The sequence below is a fragment of the Carettochelys insculpta genome, chromosome 7 (assembly GCF_033958435.1).
Source record: "Carettochelys insculpta isolate YL-2023 chromosome 7, ASM3395843v1, whole genome shotgun sequence".
Taxonomy (NCBI): domain Eukaryota; kingdom Metazoa; phylum Chordata; order Testudines; family Carettochelyidae; genus Carettochelys; species Carettochelys insculpta.
The window spans coordinates 34,625,685-34,641,843 of record NC_134143.1 but is presented as its reverse complement, the minus strand read 5'-3'; the positions used below and the strand labels follow the sequence as shown (position 1 = coordinate 34,641,843).

At 43.3% G+C, this 16,159-nt stretch overlaps 1 protein-coding gene across 1 annotated transcript in view; it reads right to left on the bottom strand.

Moving 5' to 3' along the window:
* IPMK (inositol polyphosphate multikinase) overlaps positions 1–16,159 on the bottom strand; it is a 72,668-nt gene that overhangs the window by 27,827 nt on the left and 28,682 nt on the right. The window contains exons 3-4 of the mRNA XM_075000312.1: positions 14,040–14,136; positions 3,626–3,798 (exon numbers count right to left, since the gene is read on the bottom strand). Of these exons, the coding sequence (XP_074856413.1) occupies positions 3,626–3,798; positions 14,040–14,136 (270 nt within the window). The remainder of the gene's footprint in view (positions 1–3,625; positions 3,799–14,039; positions 14,137–16,159) is intronic.

Genomic DNA, 16,159 nt, shown 5'->3' with positions numbered 1-16,159 from the left:
AACATGTTAAAAGGTATGAAATGATTCAGTTAAGATACTTAAGCAACTGGGAAACTTTCAAAAGTCTTTCAGTTTTCTTATACTTGCTGGATCTTTTGAGGCTTTGGATCTTTGAAGGCTACTTATACAGACAACTCTGGGCACATGGTGGTCTTTAAGGCCACTTCTCAACATGAAACCCACATTACAAACCACAGCCTTTTCTTGCTCTCCCTTAACAGAGAGACCTGAAGAGAGATACAGAGGTTCAACAAAATAAAGCAGCTTTTATCTCCATTCTCTTCTGCAGTGAATCCTGCACAAGCACGTCCATACAGCAAATTTCAGGCATAAAGCAGGATCTCAAGCTCTATCTTGACTTCTTGGTGGAGCCCTAATGCCTGCAGTCAAGAAATAGTGTGGACCTCCATCCCAGATGAAGCCCTCTTGCCACCATCTCACTTGTACCACAAGTCTCCTTTACATGCTGCCAAAGTCAGGTCTACACCTTCACGGACTAACTACATAAGCTTCTGGTGTTTCATGTGGGTAAGAAAATTGGCCCTCTTCAATTTAACCACAGTACACTGAGAATTCTGAGCCGTAATATCAGGAATGCAGCTGGTCTTTGTTCTATGGCTGCTGCTGCCACAATTAAGCCCTCCTGGAAAAACATCCTACGCACAAATTAAATGCATTCTTCTGAACTTGTAACTAAATGCAAGTAAATGGATCCTTTTTGGCTTACTATCTACATTTGTTGCCTCATTCACTTAAATATTCGTATTCAATAAAGGCTCACTGCCTATTTAGACACTGACTTTATTAGAACTCCAAGACAAACATTTACCTTAATTTTTCTTTTTCCACAGTAGTATTAGGGGAGATCAAATATTATTGTCTCCAAATGAAATCAAGATAAAAATATTCCAAATAAATATAACTTAAAATAGTAACAGGATACCACTCATCTGGATAAAGGAGAACCTCATGAATTAGCAAACACAAGAGTGTAAAGAACAACAATGAGAAAACAAAATCAAGGAAGCATAACACTTCTCATCTAGTATAAATACAAACAGAAAATGTCTGCCAAATTGAAGCGTGCAGTAAATCCGTAACAAAATAAAGTCATGCTGAAAAGAATAATCTGGTTGACAGACTGCTAAAAAGTGTGTCAATGTACAAAATTACTGTCTGCAGAAGATTAAGGATGATCTAAGTAGTCCATGTGATAGTTCTTCTAATGCAAAGGAGCTCTCTACTGCCCTCAAGGCTACAAAGCTTACTTTTTAAATGCACTACACCATTATGTTTATAGATCTGAGAGCAAAACCTTTATGTGCTTCATGATCCAGAATAAGCAGCTCAACACTTCAGTATAAAAGGAAGTTATTCAAGGTGATTGCAGGCACGTTTTCCAGGGTTAGTAAGACAAGTAAAAAAAAAGTCTTATTTTAGACCTGGAGTAAGATAGGAAAGAATTAATTAAAAAAAAAAAACCACCACCACCAATGTTCAGATGTGTATTACCTTGAGTTTCTATTTACATACTAGCATCCAAATACTTGAGAAGTTGATGTTTGAAAAATCTGTTTCTCCTGGAGAAAATACTCAATACAGTGCTCAGGAATCTAGTTAATTTTTTTGTATTGACATTTTACCTCCTCACTCTGCTGTTTCCCCCCGTCCATGAGAGCAGAAGCGTGCACATACACACACACACTCCCCTATCAAAATGTCAGATTAGGAGACTATACAGCTCATGAGTACATAGATAATCTCTCTACAAAACAAGACAATGTGCTTTTTTGGCCCCAATATAATTAGTGAAGGATCTGCATCTTGGTCTATATTCTTTTCTTTTTCCTAGAGTAATAATCTGATATCACACCACGTCAGTTCACTGAAATGTAAAATCCTTTCTGAGCCTACGTCTACACGGCCATGGAATATGGACCCACTCAGGGTCAATTTTCAAGGGTTTTGTTTTGCGCATGCGTGAAACTGCTTTCTGGGGTCAAAGTCAACCCTGGAACTCCTCACAAACAACAAGGATTAAAAAAGGTCAATGGGAGAAACTGATAGCTAAAATCACATTTCAGCAGTCGACTGCTCTTTTTAGTGTAGACAGACTAGCTCTCAAGTGAAATCTAGATCATCATGAGAACAGGATAATGGAGGAAAAACTGAAGCATCTAGCTATTGAAAATGACCCTATGCTAGCAAAAACAAGCAAAAATTTTCACGAGTAAAATCCTTGGTCATTATTTTAATTCATCAGCGTCTATCACACGCTCAATAATTAGTGCAAAAGTGGCTGGAATATATTGTGGCAATAAGGAAATAACCAAATGTGAATAAGGGGATTTCCAAGTGTGTGGGGTCGTTCTGAAAAGGACTCCGTGTAGATGAGCTGCGCACGAAAGTGGCACGCTCGAAGCACTGTGGCTGCCATTATGCTAATGAGGTGCTGCATATTCACTGCAGTGCCTCGTTAGCATACCCCAAAGTGTCTCATTAGCGTCCCCCTTTCAAAAGGGAGGGTTAGTAGACACAGCCCTAGAAACAGTTTAAAAAAAAAAAAGGCTTCATGGAACAGATCAAAAATCTGTATTTGAAACAGTCAGGAAGACTATGCTGCACAGGCTGAGTTCAAGAAAAAGTCAATTAGACTATTGTTGAGCACTGCCTTTAGCAAAAAAGTGTACATGTGTCTCTTCACATGATATGGGTCAATATCTTCATGAACTGAGATCCGATGATGCCAAAAAATTGACTTTGTTTATTGGTAGTGGTAGAAACTAATGTCAGCAAGTAGCATAAGTACAAATAAAACATTAACATTCTATTCAGTTTTTTGAAAATGGATGCGTGCATCTGTCTGCACACCCAGTTTCTTTAGAACGTCAATGGCAAATTTCTTCTTGTCTCAGAAAAATGTGTGTTTCTATTCAATATTTGATGCCACCCCCCTTGCAAATAGCTAGGCATACGCTTAACTGTACATGTGTGATTCTCATCTGACATTAAATTGGACTGCTCAGATGCACAGAATTAAGCAAATGTAGGCATTTGCAGGATAGGGGCCATGGTCTTGAAAGGAAAGTCAAAAGCCGCCTCATTGTGTGTGTTACTGACAAGATGTTCCATAAAAACTTTGTTTGTAAATATTTTTATTTTTCATGTACCAAAACAAACACATCACAATGTGGGATTACTACTAGATAAAGTAACTAATATAGCCTTTATAATTTTTAAAAAGGAAGATTTGCTTTGATAATCCCCATAATGTACACGATGACAAGTGAAAAGTAAATCTTTGGGATACAACCAAACTCAGTTTTAAAACAAATTTCTAATTTGACTCACTTCTGTATCAGACTCTTTTATGTGTTCAATTTAAGGTTAGAACCTTAGAAGGGACATTGTACAGGTACACACGTTTTAAATGTAAAATGTGTTTCTAAATATATTTTATGACATACCGGTACTTGAGAATTTACTCAGCATAACATTTTAACAACACAGAAATGACTCAAGCGCCTTAATTTTCTAAAAGACTATTGTGTAATTTTTTTTTTTTAATTCTTGGCAGTAGGCCAGCAAATAAAATGAATTTGAAAAACAAAAGACTAAGTCTTACCCTCATGCCAAGCACCAAGAAGCCAATCTCTTCCATTAGTGGGTACTTGCTGACCTGTTGTTGAATCTTCTCAGCCGAAGCATACGGATCATAACTTTTCTGGCCTATTTTCACATCCATTATACAGGGCTTTTTAAACTTCCGAGTAACATCTTCCAGTTTTAGGTACAGATCTGTTAAAAAGAGAGATTGATTAATAGCAGGTTACAACAAAGCACTTTATTGTGTAAGTTATGCCTGAATTGTGTGGGAGGAAAAAAAACAATGGACACTTTAGATGTTAACCTTAAGTGTATAATAGGGAGAACAAATCTGTATCATTGCATAAAAATAACTCACTAGCACTGTGCACTTACAAATTTTGTTGCAGTTAAGTCTGATAAAATAGTTACCAATCTTTCTGACTCAGGAAACCACACTAATCACAGCAGTCCTATCGGGCACTGAATCAGATTCCAATTTATTGCTCAAAGGGAATTCAGACATTTGATTCACATGACTCATTAACAAATTTAAAACAAGTACCCAGGATCATCAAAATTAAATATTATTTTAAACATGAGACAAGTGGAATTAAAAACAATGACAACTGTGAATTTAGGGAAAGGAGACACCTCTCACATATCCTTACCACAGCAAGATAAGAAGTTCTCCATTCACTTCTCATCAGTTTGAGCATCCTAGCTCAATTCAGAAATTTCCATCTGTACTTAGCAACAAAGCATTTTGGCCCAGTGTGTGCAATAGATGAAAGAGAACAGAAATTTCCCAGCTGTTTACAATTGCATAAGTCTTTGGGACTGAATCATATTCAAGATGTTATATCACATCTGTGTGTATTTAATCGGAAATGTCCTCTGTGGCATTTTCAGACCTGCTTTTGTGTGATCATGTCTTCACTTTTCATGGGTGCCAGATACTATACCGTGAGATAGAAAGCCTTTAGGATCAGCCATTGAGCAGAGTATTTGCTATCACTCCAGGAGGAATGCTCAGCAAGGAATGCAACTAAAACTATCACAGTTTTTTCCCCTGAGGCAAAGGGAGACTGCAAGAGACCAGGATGCATTTCAGCCACGTTTCTCGCCCTCTGGCTCCCAGACAGATGTACTCCTCTTTCCACACATTTGCTTAGTCTTAATGCAGAGCTGAGCAATAATTTTTGATGGGGATGGGGGCACTCCAAGATCGTGGTAAGTGCTCAAGGACAGCACACTTCTATGAAGGGGGTGTGAGGTCTGGCGTGGAGGTTGGGAAAAGAAGGGGGCTTGAGACATGGAACTGCAACTCAGGAGAGGATGTGGGGCCTGAGAGGGAGCTTGGATGAAAGAGGTGCAGGGTATTGGGGTGCAGGGTCTGGGAAGGAAAATGGGTTCATGAGAAAATTCTGGCCTGGGGAAGAGGTGTAGGAAAGGGTGCAAGGTCTGGGAGGGAGTTGGCATGTGGTGCCAGAAGCAGACTCTGGATAGGAGGTGCTTACCTAGGCCAGCAGCACTCTCAGGCAAGGTTCCCTGCCTGGAAGCAACCCCAGCCCACTGGCTGTTCCACGTGGCTCTCTGTGCCGGGGCGGGGGGAAGCTTTAAGAATTGTCCCCACCCCCAGCAAAATCTCTCAGCTCCTATTGGCTAGTTTTGCACACTGCTGCTGGCCCCAGGAAAATCTTTGCTTCTTTTGGATGGAAACGGGCCAACAGGAGCGGAGGCATTTTGTTGAGGGTGGGGGGCAGCACCCTCTCCTACCTCTGCTGCAGGCTGGCTTAGAAGGCTTGGTGGGCCAGATTTGGCCCACGAGCCGTATCTTAGCTGCCCCAGTCTTAATGCATAGGCTGTACTTCATGAAACATGATCAGGCTATGCAGAAAAGGGGCTGAGGAAGAACAGTGCGGGAACATGAGTAAGTTTAACTTTGACACGACATAACAAATTTAATTCAAAATGCTTATGGTAAAAGATTTCAGCAAATCTAACTCTGAAACTATAACACTTTAGGGACACATTTAGCCCCCTACGGATATATGCACACATATTCTTATCTCCCACTGGTCTTCAGATTTGTACTTTCTCTCTCACAGTGGGCACCTATTGCCTGTTTAATCAATTTTGAACTTACAAGCCATACATGACAACAGGGGAGTGAGATCTCCTCATCTTCGCAAACCATCACTTCATTCATTTTCCATGACCCATTTACCAGTAGCCATGCCAAAATACGCAAGTGTTGCAAGAACACAAGGGTTTGATTAAAGATCCTTTTTTAAAAGAATGCTGTAGTCCTAGCACTTCTCCTGCATCAAGTTCAAATTTCTCACATACTCCTTCAAGATCCTGCATAATTTTGTGCTACCTACAGTTCTGCTCTCATTTAGTCACTTGCCACTTCATTCTCATTGCTTTTTTTTCCCCCCATCTTTCCCCTCTTCTCACATCAATCCAATCCACCTTCATCTCTTCCTTCAGATATCATTTTGAAACACATTTCTACAGAAGTTTTTCAATACATCTCTCTTGGACATATCCAGTACTTGAGGGTATGCTTTCACCTGTGTATTATAGCCAATATCTGTACTGTAGCAGGGATTACATGTTCTGTGTAGGGACAGAACTGAGCCTACTACCTGCACTCAGTGAATAAAAGGGGAAACATCCTGTTATACTTCCAGGATGAACTTTATACCTTTGGACTCCCTTTCACTTCCTCTGTGGGCACTTCCTTCAAGTGATAGGCCTACAACTGCACTTTTCTCCAGAAGGAATCTAGAAATTCACACCACATTTAACTGGAACAGCAAGTTACAGCATATGCCCATGTAACACTCTTTTTACCTCAGTGGGTACAAATGAGTTTGGTCACTGCTTTAGGCTTCTCTTCAGCAGCTGTAGCCAGCTGTAAGTGCAGTGTCAGGAAATAGGTTGTTCAAAACAAGTATAATTTATTTATCCGTAGAAACAAGCAAAAATAAGAGGGTTAAAAATAACAAAAGCCCAAAACACATATTGCTCTTTTAAACCAAGCCATTCATTACACACAGCAACAGGGGGTGAGCAGGACAGGAGGCATCCCTGCAACTTCTATCTCTATGAGAAAAGAAATCTCTTTCCAGTCACAAAAACAAGACGTACTGTGGCACTTTATAGACTAAAAGATATATTACACTAATTGGAGCATATGCCGATACAGACTAGCACAGCTGCCTCTCTGAGACTTGTTTCCAGTCACAGGCTCTCTTTTAACCATTTCTGAAGTTCCCTTATTAGGAAGTTTGTATGCAAAGAGCTACAGAGGTTTTGAGCAGAGCTCCTAAACTAGGACAAACTGATTTATGCATTTCTCCAGAAGAAGTAGGAACTAATCTTTCAACCATGTCCATCTGAGCAGCAGGCCACTGAATAAGTCACTGCCAGGACGCTAGATACCTGGGCAGAGCTCCAGCTGGAAATAACTCTTAATGTTCCAGAGAGCTAACAGCACAACAACCAGGGACCACCTATATTTATCTCACACACAAAATTAACAGATAAAAAGATGCGTAAAGTCCACAGGAATTAACCATAGCCTCCTGTCAACATTCACAAATCTCACACAACATTTCTCCCTCCTAGAACTTTTGCTTTAAAAAAAAAATCAAAAACACCAACCTATTTGATGATTACATTTTTCTGTTTGGTGTTTAATTGGTCCTAGAGAAATATGGAAAACATAACACCCCCCCAAGCATAACGTAAGCTAGGGAAAAGCTACAGAAAACTTCCAGAGTTGAAATGGGTTAACACAAAAGAGGTGATGAAAGCCTTGATTTGAAAAGTTATAAAACATAATGAAAACAGCTATAGCCAAGAAAATAGGAACCACTAATAATACCCAGTTCTTAACTTCCTGATCAGAAGTCTCTTTCCTCCTGATCTTTCAGTTACATGAGCAGTACTTAAGTGCTGGGGTAACAGGTCTTTAGGATAAAATGGTTACTCACTGTTGTAACTGCTGCTCTTCAAGATGTGTTGCTCAGATCTATTAAAGTTAGGTGCGTGCACACACAGCTGTGGGAAACTCTTCCCTAGCAACTACCAGCTGGGTCAGGTGGGGAGCCCCCTGGAGTGGGACCTATGCACAGCCTCTATCAGACCCAGCTGACCCAGTACCCTTATGTTCTTTCTTGCTGTCCACTCCAATAGTGGGGCAGGACAGTGGGTTTTGAATAGATATGAGCAACGCATCTCAAACAACAACAGTGAGTAACCATTTTTTCTTCTTCAAGTGCTTGCTCATGCCTATTGGAGCTAGGTGATTCCCAAGCTAAACCCAGGAGTGGGGGTCATAGTCAACATGTGGCTGACTCAAGGACAGTAGCCCAGATGGCTGAATCTCATCTGGATTGCTGCACAATAACATAGTGAGAGAAAAAAAATGTATGCACAGAAGACTATGCAGCAACACAACAGATCTCCTGTAGAGAAATGTGTGTCAGGAAGGCAGTTGAAGAGACCTGAGCTCATGCAGAGTGCACCGTGACAGGCAAAGGAGAAACTTGAACGTGTCCTTAACACACCTGTATACAGGACGTGATCCAGGCAGAGATGCTCTGCAACGACACCAGGAGTCCCTTCATGTGCTCAGTGATGGCCACGAACAGCTATGAGGTCTTGCAGAAGGGTTTGGCCCAATTGATATAGAAGGCAAGTGTCTACCTCATATTGTGGGAGTGCAGCTGTTGCTCCTGCTGGGAGCTCTGACATGAGGGCACAGGTCTCGGATACCCTTCTAGTAGACATGATAGACACCAAGAAGGCCAGTTTCCAGAAGAGGTGGTAGAGGGAACAAATGGCCAGAAGTTTGAATGGGGAGAGGGGGCATAAACACCTGGCGTACTAGGTGAAGGTCCCAGGCCAGTGGATGAAGTTGATCCATGCCCTTGAGAAAATGCCCCACCATGGGGTGTGCAAAAAAACAGCACCCACCCTCTTGGAAGGACAAGATGGCTGCCAGAAGGACCTTTATAGATGAAGAAACAAGGCCTTGCTGCTTCAGGAAGACCTGGTAGTCTAGCACCCACGGGACAGAGGGAGACATAGGTAAGAAGTCGCACTGATTGCACCAGTAGGAGAAGCATGTACATGTGGCCAGGTAGGACCATTGCATAGATGGCTTGCAGCTGGCAAGAAGAACCCACTGCACTGGCCCTGAGCAAGCCTACTTGGCAGGATTCAATCATGAAGCCACCACGCTACGAGGTGAAGGGACTGGAGGTCCAGGTGGTGAAGGTGGCCGTGGTCTGCATGATAAGGTCTGAAAACAGGGGAAGTTGAGAGGGGGAAAGCACTGAGAGCTCCATCAGAATGAGGTACCAGTGCTGGTGAGCTCACATCAGGGCTATGAGGATTATGTCTGCCCTGTCCTTGCAAACCTTGAGAAGCACCTTGTACGCAAGGGAAAATGGAGAAAAGGCACAGAGAAATCCCTACGTCAGAATGGGGAACACGTTCATTATGGAAGGAGCAAAATGTGGGAAATACTTATGGCTGCTTTGGGATGTGAAAAGGACCAGTCAGGGAAAGCCCCATTTTCAAAAGGTTGAGTGAAGGATATCCATGCAGATTTCCCATTCATGGGCTAGGAACCAATGACTGACACTATCTGCTAGATGATTGTGGACCCCTGGGAGATAGAACACCTCTAGGTGAATGGAGTGGGCCATGCAGAGCTCCTGAGCAGAGTGTGGAGGAGCACATGCACCCCCATCAGTTGAGGTAATACATGGTTGTGGTATTGTCAGTCAGAACTGACAGACAAACTCTTCTCTCAATAAGCATCACCAAGGAGGTCAGGGCTCTGTCCCCACTATGGCACTCCAAGAGAAGAAAGTGGGGGCCTGCAAAAACATAATACGCCTTGCCTATAGACAGGCTTTACTTTAAAACTTCCCAAGGTCACAGATCCCCTGGACCTTGGAGGGTATGCCGCCACCATCCAGGTAAAACAAAAACCCCTTAACCCAGAAAGACATATCTGGAACTATCTTCCCGTGCGGGTACCCCCAAGCTCTTAGCCCTCCATCTGGAGAGGGCTTAAAAACAAAGAACTGTAATTTAGTAGCTGTCCTTCTTGCCGAAGGCATACACATTCAGAGACCCTTGTCAGGACACAGATATCAGATCAATTGCTTAAAAACAGTAATTTATTCACAAAACAAGAGAAAATAAATCATGCGTTTACACGCAGAGAAAACATTTCCCTGGAGTTCAGCTTAAGAATTACAAGGAGAACACATCAAGTCAAAGCAACCAAAAAAAAAAAAAAAAAGCAACATAACAAGGCAACAAGAAAACAGAGATAACCAGTCCAACCAACTTCAAAATAACTATAACCCAATTGTATCTAACTACACATTTCCCTTTTACTTACATCTCTATAGCTGATTTTGAGACAGCCAGGATATTTATGGGATTAATTTCAGTTGCCTGGGAGAATCTTCCTCCCTCTGTCCTCTCTTTGCCTCCCCAGCAGACAAAAGACCCCTTAAACTGCAACCGTTCTCAGTTCAAAAAAGTCACTCCACTCCCACTGGCTCACCTGGAAGAGATTAACCACTTCCCCGCCCTCATTCCTGACAGAGGACTTTGATGGGTTGAGGAGTAGGCCCAGGCTGTCCAGAGTCTGGTGACTGTCACTGAGCTTGTGCCTGACTTAAAGGATGGGCCCTGAGGAGACAGTCATTCAGATGCAGGTAAAGCTGGACACCATGTCAGTGGGGTAAGGTGACCACCACCACCACACATTTGGTAAACACGTGGGGAGCCATGGATAGCCCAAAGGGAGGGCAATAAACTGAAGGTGCAGGTGGCCCACTGTGAACCAGAGGTACTGCTGGCAGGAAGGATGGATGGAAAAGTGGAAGTAAGAGTCCTTTAGCTTTAGAGTGGTGTACCCACCCCCCCAGGTCCATGGAGGGGATGATGCTCCCTAGAGACATGTGAAACTTGCGCGACACCACAAACTTGTTGAGCTCCCAGAGTCCAGGATTGGTTGCAGCCCATCATTTGCCTTTGGGACTATAAAGTATTGGGAGTAGAACCCCCAGCCCCTGTACAGAGGTGCCACCTCCTCCACTGCCCCCAGGTCCAAAAGTGATTGTACCTCCCAGAAAAGGAACTGCTCATAAGAAGAGTCCCTGAAGAGGGACACGCAAGCAGGGGGTGGAGCAGAATGGAAAGGGATGGTGCATCCCAAAGATACAGTCCTAAAGGGACCTTCAGTCTGATGTGATGGTGAACCAGGCCAGAAGGAAAGGGCAGAGCCCGCTTAGAAATGGCAGGGTAAGATCCAGTGGTACACGTGGACTGCTGGGCAAATAACACCACATGATCAGAAGTGAGGTCTTGCAGTCCCTCTAGCAAAAGACCTGGTGGTAAGAGCCAAGTGACCTGGTGCATGGCTATGCTTGATACAGTAGAGCAGGCTGCTACATCACCCACATCTAGAGCTGCTTGCAGGCAGATTCAAGACACCACCTCGTCCTCCTGCATAACTGCTGAGAGCAGCTCCCTTAGGTCCTCAGGTAAGGATTTTTTGAACTTGAGGGCTGCAGCCAGAGTCATAGTTGTAGTGGCTGAGGATGGCCAGCTGGTTAGCCACCCTAAGCATAAGGCTGCCAATGGGATGGTCCTTTCTGCCAGAGGTCCTGGTGTCTAGTCTCCTTGGACTTTGGGGATAGAGCCTGTTGACCCTGACACTCTTTTTTGTTAACCCATCCACCACCAAGAAGGGGGAGGAAGCTGTACAAGTACTTGTACCACTTCACCGGCATGAAGTACTTGTGCTCTTCTGCACGAGAAACAGGAGGGGATAGGGACTGGTGTCTGCCAAATAGTAGACGCAGCACTCATAATGGTATTGCTGAATGGAAGGGCCAAATATGAAGGTCCCTCTGAGACCAGAATTTCACAGGTGAGATCACCACACTCAGTGACTTCCTCCGTTGAAAGATTAAGGCTTGTGGCTGCACAGTGGAGAACGTTCCTGCGGTACTTGGAAGTCCATGGGCGGAGGTCCCAACATCAAAGCACCTGTCACCACCTCATTTGGGGAGGAGCTGGAGGATGCCAATGGAGGCACAGGTTTCTCCAGCTGATGTCGGGGGGTGCAGAGTACTGCTTTGGGAGTAGGGTGACGAGAGTCTCGAGGTGGGCAGTTAACAGTAGCCTCAGGGGCTTTTCAGGTAGCTGTCATACATGACCAAGCAGAGGGACCTGAGATTCTTGGTATGCCATGGCATTCAGAAGAGATGCTGACTACGAGGCCGCTGGGAAGCAGCAGAGATTTCTTCTAGGCCTTAAGGGTCTGACACCGCAGAGCCATAAAACAAGGCAGGAGAGACCAAATAAGATGGCCAACGAGGAGCTGTTCCTGGAGGAGCACTGGAGGAGTGTGGCCAATATCTAGCTTAACACGCATGGTCTTGAGGGATTGATGAGCAGCGAGAAGAGTGGGACCAGTGCCGCATGCTGTCACTCTCCTGGGCAGAGCGGTACCATGATGAGACAGGAAGAAGAGAAGTCAACTAGAGGCAGTGACAATTTTGGCACTCCTTCTGTGCAACTTATAAATTCTCGTTGATATAATCCAATTGTTTTTTCTGAAAATGCCTGCATTTTTTAATATCTTACTGTGTTACATCTCAACCAGAGCAGAAACAATAGTCAGTTCTTAGATTTTTACAGTCAGCCATTCAGGTGGAAACATCCAAGGACAACGGGCTAGCTGAAGCCTATGAGAACCAGCATTCTCCAACCCTTCGACAAAGGAGCTGGTGTTCGGAGAGTGGAAACTTACTGGAAGCATGAAAAGATAACCCTGTGGTTACAGAACATATAAACATGAGGGACTGATGACAACACTTATCAGGAGACCAGAAAAGGGACTGACATGCTGAAGAAGGGGAGGAGGGCACTCCAAGAGTGAGGACACACACCATGTGCTGCAGCAGAACAATCCTGGACAGCCCTAGAGGGGCTGAGTCCATACCAAAAATGAACGATAAGAAGGATAGGTGCTATAATAAAACTCTTTGACATACGTCCAGATACAAAAGCAAGAAGGCATTATATAAGTTAAAGGCAGTACCAGAAACTAAAGGAATTATAGTAGCATTTCTTTGTACACTTACATATGGAAAACAAGTTATCTTCAGGGAGCACAAGCAACAGTTAGAATTACACAAAGGTAAAACTGCTATTTAAAAGGTGGCTAAAGATTTAGATGGCCTTTACAGGCTACGTCTACACTAGCCCCAAACTTCGAAATGGCCACTCAAATGGCCATTTCAAAGTTTACTAATGAAGCGCTGAAATGCATATTCAGTGCTTCATTAGCATGCGGGCGGCTGCGGCACTTCGAAATTGACGTGCCTCGCTGCCGCGCAGCTCGTCCTGACAGGGCTCCTTTTTGAAAGGACCCCGCCTACTTCGAAGTCCCCTTATTCTCATGAGCTCAATATGTTGCACTTTTTTCCTCTGGTCTTTCTGCTGGGTAGTTGGACACAAAGATGTAAATTTGTTTTATAGTTAAGACGTGAATTCGTATCCCCACTTTCTTCTCCTTTAACCGTATGGGAAGATACAACTGCTGGAACTGAACACTGGGGCCGTGTCTACACTAGCCCCAAACTTCAAAATGGCCACGCAAATGGTCATTTCGAAGTTTACTAATGAAGCGTTGAAATGCATATTCAGCGCTTCATTAGCATGCAGGCAGCCGCGGCACTTCAAAATTGACGCGCCTCGCCGCCACATGGCTCGTCCCGATGGGGCTCCTTTTCGAAAGGACCCCGCCTACTTCGAAGTCCCCTTATTCCCATGAGCTTATTCCAATTCAAAAAGGAGCCCCGTTGGGATGAGCCGCGCGGTGGCGAGGCGCGTCAATTTCGAACTGCTGCGGCCGCCCGCATGCTAATGAAGCGCTGAATATGCATTTCAACGCTTCATTAGTAAACTTCGAAATGGCCATTTGCGTGGCCATTTCAAAGTTTGGGGCTAGTGTAGACACAGCCCCAGTGTTCAGTTCCAGCAGTTGTATCTTCCCATACGGTTAAAGGAGAAGAAAGTGGGGATACGAATTCATGTCTTAACTATAAAACAAATTTACATCTTTGTGTCCAACGACGCAGCAGAAAGACCAGAGGAAAAAAGTGCAACATATTTGCGGTGTAACACATATAAGGATTTCAGGTGTTAGATCTTGGCCTCATTTAGATACTTACGAATATCTAAAGGACAAAGTTTTTTTCCTACATTAAATATTTTTCTTCAACAGTGTATTTATTTAAATGACTCATGTGATGTTATAAGGAAAATGATTATGCTACAGAAAAGTTGCAAAATTTTCCCATCCAGTCTGGGCAACTAGCATATAATCAAAACAATACCATTAGGTGCAGTAGGTGGCGACCAATTGCCAAAATATTTTGGCAAGTATTTCCGCAGCTCTAGAAGAACACTGTCACAACAGTCAGCAGCATAAACCTGAAACAAAAGATGGGAAATATAACTTAAAATTATGCATTTTATACTTTCAGGAACATTTAACAGACTATATTCTAGAACATTTGTAACTACTTTATATATGAGAGACATTCAAGATATTTAACCTTACAACATGCAGAACACGCTTTTCTTTTTTTACACACACACACACACCTCATGAAAATTTAAGTTGTAACCTTTGACATTAAAAAGCCAGAATGGTGTAGACTGAGTTCATTCTTCCACCATAAATGCTGGATTTTGAAGGATTACTATAAACTTCAGCCATTTTGAATTGTATCAGGTTTAGAATAAAGATTCAGTTCAGATTCTTTTTCCTTACATCCTCCAGAACCCAACACATCATTTGAATTTTCCTCCATGTTTGCTTTTCGCTAGAATTTAGCAGGAAACAGTTAAACATTTGAAAAAACAGTTTTGGAATAGTAGCTGCTCTTTGGCCAGTCTACACTAAAGGAGAACGTTGAATTAAGGTATGCAGTTTCAGCTACGTTAATTTATGTAGCTCAAGTTGATGTACCTTAATTCAGGATTCTGTGCCATCGTCACTAACAGACATCAGCAGAATCCTGTGCTCCCACCAACTTCCCTGACTCCTTACGGGGGCGGGGGTAAGAGTGGAAGGAGTACCGCAGCCTACAGGGGCCACCCTGTTAATATGATTTAGCTCATCCCTACTAGGCATACTAAATTGAACTCCGGATGATCAATCGTGGCAGGGTTGATCTTCCCTGTAGTGTAGGTGTACCCTTTATTATACTTCTCACTCAAGGAATTTAGAGGCTGTCCTGTACCTACTGTGACAAAAGTCCTCCTCTAGCTTGGTGGGTCCTGTTCTTTTCAGAGGATTATTTTGTCTGAGGCTTACAGCAGCCTCAAGTTAGCTGTTTTGATGACCTGCTCTCATCATCAGCCAGCATGCGAGAAAGAGAGAAGACCAAACTCCATAGTCTCCAATGCCCCTCCAAGTGATTCATGCAAGACAAACCCCTCCACCACAGCACTCTCTCCCCTGTATGGTATAGTGGATAGGAAGGAATGGGGGAAGCTCAGGCCTTCCCTCTAATCTGAGCACTTGCCCAGTGACCATGGGATAACAGCTGCAAATGTCTCAAGTTTCAGCTCCTTGAAAAAGATGGTTACCTGTACCACTGCCCCACAGTGGTCCCCAGCACCCTCCTTAACCTAAGCTCTTCCCTATGGTACCTGAATTCACTTATTATACCTCTCAGACCCTCTACAGCTTCGTATCTCCTCTACTTTTCAACCAGCCCCCTGAGCCAGCTGAAGAAGACTCTTTATAATCAGTCTCAGTTGGTTCTTCATTGGCTCCAGCTGTCCTGATTAACCTGGCTCTCTAGAGTCTACAAGCCTCCTAACTGGTCCCACATGTTTTAACTGGCTTAATTGCTCTGATTGTGTCTATGGGTTCCTGCTGGTTTTGGATCAGCCCTTGCTGGTTTATTCTGGGAACAGGGCCTTATTTGATCTGTGGCTAATGTGTCTCCCCTCTATCACTCTTCTGTAGCCCTCTGGCCTGACCCTGTCATGCTACAACTACTTTTAAATGTGATTGTTGCTAGCAGGGCTCTAAAAAATGTTGCCCTGGCCAGTTTGGAATGGCATCTTTTGTAAAAGAACATAGCTGCAGGCAGTACAGCAAAGAACTTAGAGCACAGTTTTGCCAGCATGAATTTAAGACAAAAATGCATGTCCATATTGACAAAGAATACACAGTACGCTTAATCATGCAGTCCACACACCTGCACATGGCAAGGCCAGCAAGCTATTGCATAGGTGGGTCAATTCTTATCTACACTATTGATACTGTGCTGCGAGACCCCATCACCAAACACAATGTAGTAGTTATCAGGAAACACTAACACATTTTCATTCTGCAACAGATCATATCTACTTTGTTTTAACTGCATTGCCAAACTTTTTATACAGCTTCTTAAATTTAAACAATGCAGCTTCTGAACACTTAGGGCCCAGTTATATT